At 41.7% G+C, this 18,093-nt stretch overlaps 1 protein-coding gene across 4 annotated transcripts in view; it reads left to right on the forward strand.

The window, feature by feature from the left end:
• Positions 1–18,093, forward strand: part of ZNF385D (zinc finger protein 385D) — a 766,537-nt gene that overhangs the window by 684,164 nt on the left and 64,280 nt on the right. For all 4 annotated transcript variants that reach the window (XM_030206770.1, XM_030206764.1, XM_030206774.1 and 1 more), the window contains one exon: positions 16,970–17,215. In XM_030206770.1, the coding sequence (XP_030062630.1) occupies positions 16,970–17,215 (246 nt within the window). The remainder of the gene's footprint in view (positions 1–16,969; positions 17,216–18,093) is intronic.

The following is an 18,093-nucleotide window of genomic DNA, read 5'->3' on the forward strand; positions in this document are numbered from 1 at the left end:
CCTCATCCATTTTTTCTCTAAGCTGGTGTCCTAGCTGCTTTAGCCTTTCTTCACAAGGAAGTCATCCCATCCTTTTTATCATTTCTGTCACCCTTCTCTGCACCTTTTCTAATTCCATTATATCTTTTTATTGAGATGCAGTGACCAGAATTGAACACAATATTTGAGGTGTGGTCGCATCATGGAGTGATGTAAAGGCATTATAATGTCCTCATTTTTGTTTTCCATTCCTTTCATAATAATACCTAACATTCTTTTTGCTTTCTTAGCCACCGCAGCACACTGAGCATCTTTGCATTTTGGACAGAGATCTTATTCATGTGATTTCTCTCTATAGCTTATGTTCAGTGACAACAGGGTTGTTTTATTACAAAATAGACGGCAAAAAAAAAAGTTGGAAAAAAATGTAAGCATAACAGGCTCATTCTTTTCTGTTTTATAGCTGTGCTTTATACATCGTAAAACAGCAGAGTAAGGGGATAAATTAAAACTTCACAGTTTATGGCTGCATGGAGAAAAATATGCTGTGCAATTATACGCTGAAGGAAATTATGTGTCAAAGACAGAACTTCAGTGCTTCCAGCATATACCATTTCTAAGTGTACTCCACTACCATATCTGGACTCAAATATATACAAATGGGCTGGCTGTTCTTTTCCTATGTGACAGCGTTTTCTAAAGCAAATGTCTTCTTAGAAGGCAAATGAGGTACAAATGGAACTAAACTTGCTGATGTTGTGTGTCCTTTTTTTTATTTTCATTAAGAGAAGGAAAAGCAAGCAGCACTTACTGTAAATGACAATTCATTTATCCTTACATGGAGAAAAACTGAAGACTGCCATAAAATGTCTGCAAGACAGTTCTCAGAGATAGCAATTTGAAAGGAGACAACCTTCCAGGCATATGGATACAATAGACACACTGGGACTGATATTTAGCCGGCAGCGATCAGTAAGTTGCTGATTGCTGTCTGTGTTAAACCACAAAATTCAGTGCTGCTCAATGTCCAGGTTCTGGCATTGAATTTCCAGGTGTAGGGAGCCGGCTATAACATAGCCAGTTAAGTACAAATTCGGCACATAACCAGTTATGAAGAACTGTATAAAGATAGGACTGTGTTTTATATGGTCCTATAGGGGCCCTGTTACTAAGGTGCATAGGTGCCTATCCTGCTTATCTTCGAAAGAGAAGGGCGCCCATCTTCCGACACAAATCGGGAGATGGGCGCCCTTCTCTCAGGTGCGGCTAAATCGGCATAATCGAAAGCCGATTTTGGCCGCCCTCAACTGCAGTCTGTCGCAGGAGCGGCCACAGTTTAAGGGGGTGTGTTGGACATGTAGCGAATGCAGGACTGGGGAGTGGTTAACACATGGGCGCCCTAGGCCGATAATGGAAAAAAGAAGGCCGGCCCTGACGAGCATTTGACCGACTTTACTTGGTCCATTTATTTTCAGGACCAAGCCTCAAAAAGGTGTCCGAACTGACCAGATGACCACCAGAGGGAATCGGGGATGACCTCCCCTTACTCCCACAGGGGTCACCAACCCCCTACCACCCTAAAAAAAATTTTTTTTACATTTTTTTGCCGCCTCTATGCCAGCCTCAAATGTCATACCCAGCTCCATGACAGCAGTATGCAGGTCCCTGGAGCAGTTTTAGTGGATGCAGTGCACTTCAGGTGGGTGGACCCAGGCCCACCCCCCCCCCAAACCTGTTACACTTGTGGTGGTAAATGTGAGCCCTCCAAAACCCACCTGAAACCCACTGTACCCACATGTCGGTGCCCCCCTTCCCCCTTAAGGGCTATGGTAGTGGTGTACAGTTGTGGGGAGTGGGTTTTGGGGGGATTTGGGGGGATTTGGGGGGCTCAGCACCCAAGGGAAGGGAGCTATGTACCTGGGAGCAATTAATGAAGTCCACTGCAGTGCCCCCTAGGGTTCCCGGTTGGTGTCCTAGCATGTGAGAGGGGACCAGTGCACCTCAAATGCTGGCTCCTCCCACAACCAAATGGCTTGGATTTGGCTGGTTTTGAGATGGCTGGCCTCGATTTCCATTATCGGCGAAAACCGAGGCTGGCCATCTCTAAGTCCAGCGATCTCAACATTTAGGTCAACCATCTCTAAGGTTGACCGAAATGTTGAGATTTGGCTGGGCCCGACTGTATTATCGAAATGAAAGATAGCCACCCATCTTGTTCGATAACACAGTTGGCTCCGCCCCTTCCGGGGCCGTTCCCGGAGATGGGCCCCCTTAGAGATGGGCGCCCCTGTTCAATTATGCCCCTCCATGTGTGTCCAACACGCGTCAATTTGGAACTACCACCCGGCTACCGCGTGCCCCGGGCAGTAATTGCATTTTTTACATGCAACCAAAAATATTTTTTATTTTCTACCGTGTGGCGCTAACTGGGCAGTAATTGGCAGTATACACGTGCTGACGATTAACGCCTGAATAAACATGTGAGACCTTACTGCTAAGTCAATGGGCGATGGTAAGGTCTCAGGCTTCTTCCTCTTTAACATCAGCAAAATTCGCCCTTTCCTCTCTGAACACACCACCCGAACTCTCGTCCACGCTCTCATTACCTCTCGCCTGGACTACTGCAACTTACTCCTCACCGGCCTCCCACTTAGCCATCTATCCCCCCTTCAATCTGTTCAGAACTCTGCTGCACATCTCATATTCCGCCAGAACCGATATACTCATATCACCCCTCTCCTCAGGTCACTTCACTGGCTTCCGATCAGATACCGCATTCAATTCAAGCTTCTCCTTCTTACCTACAAATGCATTCAGTCTGCTGCCCCTCACTATCTTTCTACCCTCATCTCCCCTTACGTTCCCACCCGTAACCTCCGTTCACAGGATAAATCCCTCCTCTCAGTACCCTTCTCCACCACCGCCAACTCCAGGCTCCGCTCATTCTGCCTCGCCTCACCCTATGCTTGGAACAACCTTCCTGAACCCTTACGCCAAGCCCCCTCCCTGCTCGTCTTCAAGTCTTTGCTTAAAGCCCACCTCTTCAATGCTGCGTTCGGCACCTAACCCTTACCGTTCAGTGAATCCAGACTGCCCCAATTTGACTGCCCCTATCGGACCGACCGTTCACTTGTCTATTAGATTGTAAGCTCTTTGAGCAGGGACTGTCTCTCTTTGTTAAATTGTACAGTGCTGCGTAACCCTAGTAGCGCTCTAGAAATGTTAAGTAGTAGTAGTAGGCCCAAAATGGATGCGCGCCAATTTTTATTTTGCCGCATGTCCATTTTCAGCCGAAGAAAAGGTCTTTTTTGCAGGCATGGTAAAAAAATGGACCTGCACACATCCAATACATACGCCTACAACAGTGCAGGCCATTTTTTTGGCACACCTTAGTAAAAGGACCCCTTAGTGTTACATATCAGCACAACTGGCTAAGTGTCAAATCCACTCCCAGAGATAAATGCCTAGCCAGCTCACAGCTCACTCTTTGGTGATTTTTACAAATTGGAAAATTAATTTGCATAGATCAGAAAAGTAGTCCAAAACAAAATTGCTTTCACCATCTTCCTAAAGGAGAAAAGCAATCTCAGAATGTCCGTGCCTCATAGGGGAGTACATTCCAAAGCCAAAAGGCCTGCACTGCTAAAAGCTTGCTTTCTGCTGAAGACAAAAGGCCTATGAGTATGTGCAAAAACAGTATGATGATATAATGCAACTATTATCCACTCAGTGTAGCCATCATCTTTACAGCGCTAGAGAATATGAAGGACAATTCTATAAGAGCCCATATTTATGTGCCCCTTTTGCATGTAAATATCTAGAAAACTAACACTTCTGTATATAAGAGTATACTTACTTACAAAAGTGCCAGTAGGGCATCTATGTGCTAATCTATAATGGCAAATGTAGCTTACGATAGTGACCCTTTTACTAAGGTGCACTGAAAAATGGCCTGTGCTGGAATTGACACAGGCCCTCTTTTTTTGCCAGAAATGGACATGCGGCAAAATAAAAACCAGACCGCGTCCATTTTGGGCCTGAGACCTTACCACCACCCATTGACTTAGCAGTAGGGTCTCTCGCGCTAACCGGGCGGTAATCGTCAGCCTGTGTACACTGCCGATTACCGTCCGGTTAGCACCACGTGGTAGAAATTATTTTCTGTCATGCATTTTGGACGCGCGTAGAAATTAGAATTACTACTCAGGGCATGCAGAAGCCAGGCAGTAGTTCTAATTTGATGCGCATTATATGCCCATAGGCACCTACGTGTCTTAGTAAAAAGGCCCCATAGGGTGGGAATTCTCTAAATGGAAAGATCCATGCTAAACTAATATTCTTCAAAGGGCACTCTGTGTGGATTTTCCTTCATAGAATACCAGTTTAGTACGGATCTTGAGTCTAACTTTGGTGCTGAAACCTGGTATAAATGCTGACGTGCAACTCATGGCAGAGAGGCACATAAATAACCCTATTCTAGAACATTGCATCTAATCTCTGTGAATGCCCCGATCTGCCCATTCCTTTCCCATGGCCATGCCCCTCTTAGAGCTGTGCGCTATAACATTTAGGCATGCATTTTATAGAACAGGGTACAGGACAGATCCATATGTAAACCCAAATGAGTGTACATTAACAATAATTATTTATTCTTAACAGTTTATGTATGGATCTGGGATCTGCACCCACATTTTGACGACCTCTATAGAATCTGAGGTGTGTAAATGAATGGTGGAGCATGGGCAGGGCTCCCAATTATTCATATAAATTACAAAATACTGTATGTGATAGGCATCCCTGCTGCACTTAAGTGCCCATACTTACAGCAGCTGTATGTCAACTGCAGACACCTATTGTTAGGCACGCCAGTACCTCATTACACTATTATTCTATAATGGATCCTTGGTGCATCCTCAGAGCTTCTCCATGGAGGTGTCAGTTCTAAAATTGCCCCCATATTGACAAATAAAAGATATAACCCCCTGTTTACAAAGCTGCACGGCACTGCCGACACAGCCCATTCAAAGTGAATGCACCACTAGTCACTAGCGCGGCTTTGTAAACAGGCGGAATAGTGGCATACAGTGCACAGGCTTCAGCAAATGGCATCAAAAATAATATTAATTTCTTGCATGTTTGATTTTGCACCTCAGCTTTAACATAGATGCAATGAGTGGATAATTGTTATTATTTTATCAGATAATGTGTGTTACATCATTATACTGTTTTGGTGCATAGTTGTGGCAATTATTTTTGATTTATGGTTTTTATTTCTATGATTGCAATTGAGTTGCCACAGAATTTGATATCTTCATTATGTGCTGATCCTTAACCAACAGTTTTCTTTTTACTATGGTTGCAGTCTTTTGATTTTTATGTGATTAAAGAGATACTGTTGTACTTCTTCTTCTTGAAGCCATTTTTCAGGGTTATCTACTTTTTCAAAAAGGAGTGCTCCAAGGTCAGCCATTAACCAATAGACTGGTGGCATTTCATGTTTTATCTTATTGCTCATTTTGTCTTTTGTCTGTAAAGTTATTTGATGTTTAGACTTTGATGATACACTGAGGACATTTTGCTCAAAATATCCAGAATCTGAGTGGCAAATACAGTGATTTTTGAAAGAGCAAAACATATATAGATATATGTATGTTTTTAAATGGGCACTTGCTAGATGTTTTTGTGCTCTGTGCAAGTATATCTTTTTGGTCCATTTTTGAAAAAAAAAAAAGTCCAAGTGAAAAACGCACAAAATTAAGCCATTGGAATGTAGGAGGAGTCAACATTCTTGGTAGAATGGCCACATAGACATCTCAGCAGAGCAGTGCGGCACCCTAGGGGACAATGCAGTGCACTTCACATAAAAGGACCCAAGTACACATCTCACCATTACTCCTTATATTGTATGGGAGCCTTCCAAAACCCACAAAAAAAACTACTGTATCCAACTATACACTACTACAATAGCCCATATGGCTGCAGGTATCACCTATATGTGGGTAAAGTAGGTTTTTGGTGGGTTTCAGGGGACTGACACTTTCTAACGCAAGTGTAACAATTAGAGTGGATTATGGGCCTGAATCCCCTTCTCTATAGTGCACTGTACCAACCACTAGGCAACTCCAGGGACCTGCATGCTGCTCTAATAGTATTGGATATAACATCTGAAGTTGTCATAGAGACTGGTATGTACTGTCTCTGGGGAAGTAAGGGAGATCATTCCTTCATTCCTCCAGTGGTTATTTGGTCATTTAGGGCACTTTTTTTGTGGCATTAGACGTTATTAAAACAGGTCTAGCTCAAAACGTCTTAGTTTTAGTCCTCGGCATTTTTGTTTTGTTCCATTATAGCAGAAAAGTGTTAGGAATGCCCAAATCCTGCCCCCAACATGTCCCCTTGTGATTTGGACACATTGCAGATGAAATGCATAGATAAATGTCTGCAAATTAGGTTTCAAAAATAGTGATTTGAATGTGTTGAATGCTGCTTTGTGCCACTTTTTAAACATTTTCAAAAATCAGCCCCCAAATCAGAGCAAGGTGAATAGTGGAGTACCCCAGGGATCTGTACAGGGAATGTTGCTGTTACGATTATTTATAAATGATCAGGAAATGTGATGTGATGTAATGTATTTCTTGTATACCACTAACTCCTTCTTAACAGAGATTCAAAGTGGTTTAATAAAAAGAAATTATAACCAGAAAAAAGAAAATGAGTATGACATAAGACATTTAAACAGATAGGTCTTTAACTGCTTTCTAAAGGAGAGATAATTGGAAGACCTGCACAATTCCAAAGGAAGCAAAAACCAGAAATGCGGTGCCTGAAAGCAGAAAGACATCTCCAAAATCTGTTTGCAACCAACACCAAGAAGAGGGCAGTAAAAGTGGAACATCCCTTACTTTCAGTAATCTACATGCAAGAGGGGAAAAAAATCAAGTTATAAACATATCCTGGAGCATTGTCATCAAACATTTTGAAAATGAAGTAGGCTAACTTATATAAAACTCTGGAATGAATAGGGAGCCAGTGTAAAACAACAAATGCAGCAGTTGAGCTGTCAGAGTTTTTTTTAAGGCCCCAGAATAAGTTTTACTGCTGTATTCTGTAATAATTGTAATTTGATTTGAAAATTTTAATGGAAGAGAGACATAAATGGCATTGCAATAGTCTAGGCAGCTCAAAATGCATGCTTGCACTAGAAAGGTAAAATGGGATTTATCAAAAATACCATCTGATATGGCACAATTTACGTAGCTTAAGAATGACAATTTGTGTTAAATGATTAACCTAAAACTCTAAGGAGAGAGAAGAATCAAGAATAACACCAAGAATTTTAGAGGACAGATCAATTTTAAGAGATAAGTCCGTAGATACAAGAAGAGAATTAGAAATAATAGTACCCTTACGTGCTAACCAGAGTAACTTAGTTTTGCCAGCATTTAATTGAAAACCATGAATAGAATTGTAGTGTTTGATCATATTAAAACAATTAGTCACTTTCAAGGTGGTGTCAGACCATTTTTCACAGACCAGGACAAGCAACAACATATCATCTGTGTAGGAATAAACGTTTACTCCCAATGAAGAAAAAACATGCTTCATATTAGTCATGTAAACATTGAACAAAATAGGTGACAATGGAGAGCCCTGCAGGACACTTCAGGATGGTACCCATGGAGCTGAGAGATCACCCTTTATTTTAACATAATTATGTCTGTTGGACAAAAAATGTCTAAATCATGTAAGGGATCTGCCAGAAATACCTATTGAGTTCAATTTAAATAATAAAATTCCATGATCCACTGTATCAAATGCAGTGGCCAAGTCAAACTGCTTTAATACTAGATCTTTACCCCTTGTCAATAGGTATTTGGCATCTTATACCAAATGCTAATAAATCTGATTTGGTACCATGGAATGCTCTGAATTCAAACTGAAGTGGGCTAAGGCAACCATATTTATCCAAATGAGATGAGAACAGAGTATCTACAATAGACTCTGACAATTTAGAGAGTAAGAGAATGCTGGCCACTGGTAAAAAGTTGGCGGGTAGACTGGGGTCAGCATTAACTTTTTTAATAATAAGTGTAAGGACAATACCCCCCTCTCCCCCCCCAAAAAAAAAATCTTCAGGGGTATTGACCGGCCTTTATCAGAGAGTTTAAAAAGGAAGTGAGCCAATCAATGATGAAAGAAGAGGGGAACTTCAGTATTTATTTATTTATTTAGATTTTGCTCACACCTTTTTCAGTATATAAGATGGACAGCTATCCAGTACACAAGAGTAAGAAGCCAATTTAGGCAACAGGGAGGACAACTGATCTTTAGTAATAGTGTGAAAAGAATCCCACAGTCCATCAGCAAGAAAAACTTGAATATCTAGAGATGCTAGAACAGATAGATCAGTGACAGCCTGCAGCATAGGAGGAACTGATTCCTGATCTTAATAATCTTATCTGAGAAATATGTTGCCAGTAATGAAACAGAGGGATATCGATCAACATCAGCATTAATACAAGAGTTAGGAACAAGATCCCTAAAAATCGTAAAAAGCCGCTTTGAAGAAAAGAAGGTTTAATCTATCGAAGAGACAAAAATATGATTTTTTTAGCTTTGTAAATTGCTGTTTTATAGACTTTCATGGCTGATTTCCATTCCAATCTAATATATGTCGTTATGAGAACGATGCCAGTGGTGTTCGAGTCTATGGCAGTTAGATTTTAATTTAGAATGATCTTGTGTAACCCACTTTGCCTTACGTGAAAGCAGGACTGTTTTCCTCACCAATGGAGCTAGAGTATCCCTGGTTTCTGATAGAACTTTGTACTAATTATTATAAGAAGTCTGGGGAGTAGGAAATTCAAAATTTAAGTGAGGTAAAACAAATCCCCAGAAATTGTTAGTATTTATGTGTTTTCTGGTGATTTTACAGTAAAATGAATTGTCATTATAACTTTTAAGTGAGAATGTAAAGTTCAATAAAAAATGATCTGACCAAAGTATTGGAAGCCATTCAACATCAGAAAAAGAAGAATTAGCAGTACTATACTGGGTAAATGCTATAAAGTCTAGATAGTGACCTTTTTCATGAATAGGTTGGAGAGGGCCTAATGACAGAACCACTGAAGATAAAATAAAATACACAACCTCATGATCAGTTATATTTTCTAAACACATCTCCTATTAGCAGCAATGATGTAAAATGAATCGCTTGGGAAAGAAGGAACTCCTAACTGAACATGAGCAGGATGCTAAATCCCGGGGGGGGGGGGGAGGGGGGCATAGACTAGTATCAAGCAAACATTACCCAGGAGACTGGAGTAATTTAATCTACAACTGTTATGATACCCAGATATACTCCCCCACCCACACACACAATCTAGCCACTAGCCATATATCCAGCGGGCTGCGGTGTGCACGTGCCCTTGGAGGGTATGCATGGGCATGGGATGCCAGGAGGATGCCATCACACAGATTGCCATGGTAAGTCCAATGGGGTCAGGGCCACAGCCACAGCAGAGCCATGACAGTGCGTTTTATTACATGCTGATTTAGCATTAACATAGCAGCAAGGAACAGGGAGCTATTCAGTAGGAAAGCTATCAACATAGGGCTTAATAGGAACAAGATTCCTAGATGATAACAGCAACCTGTTTGTTCTGTTTAACTTGCCTACTGGTCAATTACCAATAATAACCTCAATATTAATAGGGCTGGGAATACCATGAGGAAAAAACACTGGGGAGTTTAATACTCCAATATCAGGGTCAATATTCAAAAGGGAGATATCTTGAGTATGAGGTATCCACTAACCCCATAGATAGAGTAAACAAAGTAAGAGCCAACGAATCTTCAAAAAGTTAAAAACAGTAACAACAAGATAATAAAAAATCTAAAAAAAAAAACAGGAAAAAATTATCAAAGTTTGCACACAAAAGAGCACACTAAGGGGCATAACATGCCCTTAGGTGTGCCCCTTTGGTGGTGTGGGCAAGGCGGCACACCTCAAAATGGGCACGCTGTAATATCCCCACAGGGAAAGATGTCAAAACACTGGTGATGTCACCAATGGGTGGGGCCTCACACAATACAGACAGAAAAGCAGGATGAAACAATCTGTAAGTAAAAATGGGACTAATGAATGAGTTGATTAAATAGTTTTGTGTCATGTTCAAATTTAAAATTGTTAAATCGCATGAGAAATTGCAGGAGGAACTTAGGAAATTGGAAGACTGGGCATCCAAATAGCAGATGAAATTTAATGTGGACAAGTGCAAAGTGTCATAGCTACTTCATGCAAGGTTCCACATTAGGCATAAGAAAAAGATCTGAATGACACTTTTCTTAAAGAATGAATTGTCAGTGGAGAGCCAAGATGACTGCCGAGGCATGACGCTCAGCTGGTTGCTCTTGTTCACTCTGCACTCTTTACTCTGCAAAACACGGTAGTGCAAACTGGGGGGAATATTTTTCTTATGCTTTCTTATTTTTTATGACCCTAAACAGTTACAATTGTTCTTAGATAAGTTTCCTTGTGTATCAGGCATGTTGCTTATCACTGAAGTTTACAGCATATAATTATAGACCAGCAAAAAGTGCCACCTTCTGCTGCTCTCAGAAAAGCAGCCATGCTTCATGGATGCATGTATCCATAGTTACTGACAAGTTTCTGCTTCTGTTTTTGTAATTCTTATATTTTCTTCCATTTCACTATATTCATTCTTTGACATCTATTTTTTAATTTCTTTATCCTGATTTTTTTGCTAGCTGTGAATTTGCACATCTTCAAAATAAGTTGATCAAAAAAAAATTGACAAACATAGGAAAATATTTTATATGAAACTGATTCATTAACCTTTTGTAATGTGAATAATTAGTATCTGCTTTGGGTTTTTGAGAACTCTAAAGTGAACTAGATGTGAATTACACCGGTGGCCTAGTGGTTAGGGTGGTGGGCTCTGGTCCTGAGGAAGTGAGTGCAATTCCCACTTCAGGCACAGCTCCTTGTGACTCTGGGCAAATCACTTAATCCTCCATTGCCCATGTAAGCCACATTGAGCCTGCCATGAGTGGGAAAGCATGGGGTACAAATGTAGCTAAAAAAAAAGCTGGAAACCTGGTTCCAAATTCTTTGATTTCTTTTGATATTTCCCCATTCACTCACTGACTGCCACAATCATGCATACACCCAACTATGCACTTGGAACTGGATTCAGTAAATGGTGACCAAAGTTAGGCGCCATTAAGATCTGTGCAAAGTGCCAATTCTATAAAAAGTTGCTTAGTGCTAAGCAGCCTTTATAGAACAGTGCTTAGTGCGGATTCTCATGCTCAAGTTTAGGTGCAAAGATTTACATGCACTGAAACCTGGTATAAATGCTGGTGTGCAACCAATGGCAGTTGGGTGCATAAGTGACCCTTTTCTATAACACTGCACCTAAATTTTGGAAACACCCCTGACCCATCCATGCCCCTCCTCTGGCCATGCCCCCTTTTGAGTTGTGGAACAATTTTGTTGCACATTGTTATAGAATAGCACATAAGCAGAACTGCACGTAAGCCCTTATTAGTACTGATTAAAGTCAATGATTGATTGTTAAGGCTCATTAACTAATTAGTTTGCTTTCAGATCTGAAATCTGCACCCAAATTTAGATAACCTTTATAGAATCCAGCTGTTTCTCCACAAAACATGCCTTTATGTCATGCATAGAGAATACCCCTCTAAATTTTGTTATTTCATTTTATTCTTTATTTCTTAGCCTTTTTTGGCTCTATATTAAATTTATCTCTCCTTTTTTCTCAACCTGTCCCATATTGCATTACTAAAGAAACCCTTGGCTTTTAAGCATAGGGAACAACATTGGCTGAGCAGTCCCAGAGCAGTAGAGGGGAGGAGTGGGGAAAATTGGGAGGAATTGAAAGGAGAGGGTTTATATGTACATTAAAATATTTATATAAAGGTTATTTAAAGGAGTTGAGGGCAAATTTGTAGGAAAGGAGGCATTTGGCAAGAAGGAAATGTAAAAGAAAAGTGGATTGGATAAGAATGTGATAGTGGGCATGGTTTAGCGTGGAAGGAAAGAAAAGGGTTAGCTGGGTGAGGAAAAGGGTTTTTATGGTGAAGGGAGGGTGGAGGGAGGTTGGGGCTCAGGTTAAAGTTCTCCCACCCTGTACACCCATTTTGGGTTGAGGTGGTTTAGTGAATGAGTGAGGGAATGAGGGTCTCAGCTTAAAGCTGGGGAAAAGTATGTTCTATGGTGAAGATTTATGCTTCATGTGCAAATGTAGGGCCTAATAGAGGCCTAGCAAGTTTTGTCTCGTGTGCGTCACCATGCCACATGCCCTGGTGAGGTGATGGGGAAGTTATTTATGGATTAGAAGTCATTGGTGCAGCTAGTGTGTAGGAACTTTAATGCTAAGTTTTGTGTTAAAGTTTTAATTGTAAGTTAATACTAAAGCTGCGGCCAAGGATTTGCAATTTTGAAATTGGTTAGTAGGATGTATATTCATTTTGTAGAATGGGTGTAAATTAATGTGGCAAATGGGATTAGTGAATGCCAATGCTAATTATTTTCAAATCATCATCACCAGCTACAACTTTTGTATTTTTTCCAATGCAACATATTTGGAAAGAAATTCTACATAAGAGACCCAAAATGTATGTCCATATGTCTGGGAGCAAAATAACTCGCCAAAAATGTAATGAAACAGGGCCAGTTTGAAATGAGGAGAAAATTGTTGAAAATACTTATTGAGTTTGAAAACGGGCCAGATTAGACAGGGGCTTCTGTAGCATAGAATTTTTCAAACAAAGGGATTAGGGAATTTCTCTTTTAAGATTGTCTGTCTGTGACCAGGAGAGTACAGAAGAGAGAGACATACAACTAACATAGATACACAAATACACACACACAGACACACCCACTCGTATGAATGCATAGAAATACATAGACACATATATGCACAAAAGCAAAAAACAAACATATGCAGACATATCTATATAATAATTGGTAACTCTGCTTCCCTGGATGGCTTGGTTCTTAACAGCATGCTGACATCAGCTCGCCTCCAGTGTTCCCTTCCCTCTCAGTGTCCCGCCCTTGCGGAAAAATGAAATGACGTCAGAGGAGGGAGGGACACTGAGAGGGAAGGCAAGGGAAGGCTGGAGGTGACGCGAGCTGAGCCTGCCGCCGCTGTGAATGGAGGTAAGATGAACGGCTTAAAGGCAGGGCAGCAGGAAGGACAGAGTCACTGGCCATGGATGGAAAGGCAGGGGAGGGGAGGATCGCTGGACATGGGATGGGAGGGGAGGGCAGGGCAGAGGAGAATCACTGGACATGGAGGGGAGGCCAGAATTGTGGGACACGGAGGGGATGGGATGGGAGGGAAGAATCGCTGGACATGGCGGAGAGGGCAGGGAAGAGAGGAGAAATCGCTTAGAGGAGAGCCTTCCTAGGGCCATTTCATTTTTCACGAAACGGGCTTTGTTGCTTTTGTGTGTGTGTGTGTCTTTAGGCACCCAAGCATCCTTCTGGCTTTGGCCGTCGCTTTTTCTACCTGTTTGAAAGCTTTAAGTTCGTCAGACACATTCACCCCCCAAGTCCCACTCTTCCTTCGCACACTGAAGCACTACACCCCCTATACTGTACAGTTCCCTCAGAGTTTTGCAACCCAAGTGCATGACCCTGCATTTTTTGGGATTAAACCTTAGTTGCCAAATATCGGTCCATTCCTCCAGCTTTGCTAGGTCCTTCCTCATGTCATTCACACCCTCCAGGGTGTCCACCCTGTTGCAGAGTTTAGTATCATCCGCAAAGAGACAAATTTTACCAGACAGCCCTTCCGCAATATTGCTCACAAAGACATTAAAAAGAGCCGGCCCTAGGACCGATCCCTGCGGTACTCCACTGACGACCTCCTTTTCTTCAGAGCAAGCTCCATTTATCACCACCCTCTATCTCCTACCATTCAACCAATTTTTTACCCAATCAGTTACTCTAGGTCCCACGCCGAGGGCACTCAATTTATTTATCAGTCGCCTGTGCGGAACCGTGTCAAAGGCTTTGCTGAAATCCAAGTATACCACATCAAGCGCCCCTCCCACATCCAACTGTTTGGTCACCCAGTCGAAGAAGACAGTCAGATTCGTCTGACATGACCTGCCACTAGTGAAGCCATGCTGCCCCGAGTCTCACATTCCATTTAGTTCAAGAAATCTCACAATCCTCCTCTTTAGAAGCGTTTCCATTAGCTTACTCACCACCAAGGTCTGACTGACAGGTCTGTAATTCCCAACGTCTTCCTTACTTCCACTCATGTTCAGAAGTGAAAGTACTTCTGCTGTACTTCTTGGTTTGAATGTTTTTCTCTGTCCTGTGAATTATGGTGTTCTTTTCTACTGATTTTGCTTTTATTAGTTTGTAAACCGCTAATCTGTAACAGAATTGGTGGATTATCAAGTATTAAATAAATGTAAATATAACCGTCATTTTCAGCGGCACTTAACCAGTTAGTGCAGCTAAAAATGTCCAGTTAGTACGTATTGTAAAACCATCTAGTTTGGGAGTGTTCTGCAGGTGCAGTCAGCACTTGGATGTTTAAGGCCCCCTTTTACAAAGGTGTGCTAGCCGCTGCCACACAGCAATGCCGACACAGCCCATACAAAGTGAACGGGTTGTGTCAGCATTTTTTTTTTTTTTTTTTTTTGCATTATCAACAGTGCGAGCAGCGCTCCTGACGGACTTTTTTTTAAAAAAACAGTCTTTCTCAAGACTACTACGTGAAGAATAAACCTCATCATCTTTTAGTAACTCTCCGTGTAAGAGACTACTGATAAATCTCCAGAGGCTTCTCATCATCATAGCTCTGCATTACTCTGCACAGCAGACTCCTGATGCAGGCCTGACGGCCGAAACACGACGTGTCGAGTCTTCAAATTTTTAATAAAGTCTTTTATTTAAGAACATCTTCCACTTTCTGGTTTCCTTGGTCGTACTCCCACTTTTTACACATTCATATTAGCATTACAGCACCAACAGCCGCTAGCGCAGCTTTGTAAAAGGGTGGGTTGGTGCTAATATTCAGCACTTAGGTGCCCTTTTACAAAGGCGTGGAAGGACTACCAGGTGGGTAGCACACACCAGATTGGCCCTACGCCAGGGTAGCGCGGGAGCCTGGTGGTAGTTCCGAAGTTGGCATGTGCAGTTTTTCTATTTTCTATTGCCGGGGGGGGGGGGGGGGGGGGGTCCCAGTGGTAATCAATGTGGTCACGTTGCCGCACAATTGCCGATTACCACAGGGTTAGCGTGGGAGTCTTTACCACCTGCTAATTAGGTGGCGATAAGGGCTAAATCAGTAAATAGCTGCATGCTAATTTTAATATTAGTGCATGGACATTTACTGCCTTATTTTTAAAAAGGTCTTTTTTTCCCCACTGTGGTAAAAAGTGGCCCAGAGTGTGAAAATTTCACATGCCAAAACTAGCATAGGTCATTTTTTTTTATTGTGTCTTAGTAAAAGGGTCCCTTAACCAGCAAAGGTAACCACATAAAAGTCAGTCCTACCTTTAGGCAGTGCCCCAAAGCTGGTTAAGTGCCAAATATCGCATTAACAGGCTATTCGGTAGCCAGCTCTGCAAACCCAGGAATTCAATTCTGAAGCTTGGAGAGGACCCAGCATTGAATTTTCAGGCCTAATGCTAGTAGCAGTCAGCAAAACTCTGAGCGCCACCTGCTGAAATTGGATTCTATTGTATCTAAAATGGACCTTCACACGTTTTAGATATTAAGTCTGAATATTTTGAAACTACAATTTTGTGCACATATGTTTTTAAACCATCCTCTTCAGACTCTAATCATCCATATGTGGGGGCCCTTTTACTAAATTGCGTTAGGTGCTAACATGCACCTAACTCAGCATAAACTGGAATAGCATTGGATGAGCTCAGGCATCCTGCAGTTACTGGCAAATTAGTGCATGATAACCTGGCTGCACCTGGGGGTGTGTCAGGGTGGAGAGTGGGTGTACTTAGCAGTTACTGCCTGAAATTTAAAATCATCCTGGCTGGTTAAATGGCACTTAGGGTATCCGGCAATATTCAGCGAGAAATCTCTGGTTATCTCCCGCTGAATATTGTTGGTTAACACTTAGTGGATAACTGGTTATGTTGCGCAATATAACCAGCTAATCACTAATATTCAATGCATCGCTGTCTAAGTTTGGCAGCCAAATTAGGCTGCCAAAATAACAAGTATATCTTTGGGCAGTTTAAACAGCCAGTGCTTGGTCGATTATGTTTAAACGGGCCAAACATAAAGCAGAGTTATTTATTTAAGATTTTGCTCACACTTTTTTCAGTAGTAGCTCAAGGTGAGTTATATTCAGGTACTCTGAATATTTCTCTGTCCCAGGAGGGTTCACAATCTAAATTTGTACCTGAGGCAATGGAGGGTTAAGTGATTTACCCAAGATCACAAGGAGCAGCAGTAGGACTTGAACCAGCCACCTGTGGATTGCAAGACCAGTGCTCTAACCACTAGGCCACTCCTCTTCAATGCTGGTCACCAGAAATGGCCTGGCTGAATATCGGGCTCTTAGTACATCCAAATTAGTGCCTAATAACTGGTTAGTGCAGGGTTACTTTGTTGAGTCATATTGCGTACAAAATAGGTGGCAGTAAGTGCTCATGTGGTAATTTTTTATGGCAACATTAGCGCAAGGTCATTAATACAAAAACAGAAAATTAGGCATTTTACAGCTGCAGTAAAAGTGACAAGGTCGCACTGAAGTTACTATTTGCTGCAATTTAGTAAAAGGAACCCAATTGTTATTAATAAAGCTTAATACTGAAAAAAAAGCCATGCTGCTGTTTCCATTGAAAATTCATAAATTAACAAGATCAACATTGCAAAAATGACTCCTCACTAAGATAGCTGTACCATTTGTTTCCAATTATTTGTTTATGTATTTTCTTATTTATTGTTTAGAAAATACAGAGAGTATCCCAGGAACACCAGCAATATCAAGCCCTACAACAGTCGAAATAAAGAACAGCAGCATTATGAAAATTGAGACCAGTTTAAAGGTTGACGACAAGAAAATCTCTACAGCTGCGGGCGGTAACACTTGTCTTTCTGTAGAGACTGAGGAAGAAAAAGCAAAAAGACTACTTTACTGTTCACTATGCAAGGTTGCTGTCAACTCTGCTTCACAGCTGGAGGCACACAACAGTGGTGAGTTAAAGTCATTTCTGTCTCAACAGCTGGTAATTACCCATCTCTGGATACTGTAGATAAGGGGCTGGATTTTCAAAAGAGTTTATAAGTCACAAAATGTATAGTCTCTATCCGTCTATATTGTCACTGAAAATTCTTACAGACATGGCGAACCAAAGACATTTTCATTAACATATAGATAGTTGCGAAAGTCAGCAAAAAAGCTGTTCATCATTAGCATAGGCAGACATTTTAACAGGGGTGCACCCTGCCTGCTTTCCACCCTCCCCACCACCCACCCAGTGTCTTAAAATCAATTTGCTCTGCTCCAGTCTTTGCAGTGGGACTCATAGGCTGCCTGTGGCCTGCACCGGGGCTGTCTCTGTGAACCATCCTGCCTTTCACAAAACAAGAAGTTGCATCAGAAGAGGTGGTATGATTCACAGAGAAAGCCCCGGTGAAGGCTGCAGGTAGCCTATGAGTGCCGCTGCCACTGCCTGCAGCCTGCACCGAAGAACGGAGGGAGATGATTTTAAGACACGGGTCCGGGAGGGGGTGACAGTCTGACGGGGGGTACATATGCAATACACACATCTGGAATAAATACACCATGTATATGGAGAGGGGGCAATTCTATAAAGTCTGCCCAATGTAGGACACTGAGCACAAATTCTATAATGGTATATAGGCACCCAGATTGCATTATAGAATAGTGTTCTGCACTCCTGATAGGCTCTCTCTATTCAGGACATTATCATGCATATAACCAGAGTATAGAGCATCACTGTGAAGACTCAGAACTCTTGAACCAAAATCTTCTTTAATGTAAATTCAAACAAAGGGAAATAACTTACAGTTAGATATGCTGGACAAGAGTCTGTGCTTTGCAGAACTGG

Source organism: Microcaecilia unicolor, chromosome 1 (assembly GCF_901765095.1).
Source record: "Microcaecilia unicolor chromosome 1, aMicUni1.1, whole genome shotgun sequence".
In the NCBI taxonomy this organism is placed as follows: Eukaryota; Metazoa; Chordata; class Amphibia; order Gymnophiona; family Siphonopidae; genus Microcaecilia; species Microcaecilia unicolor.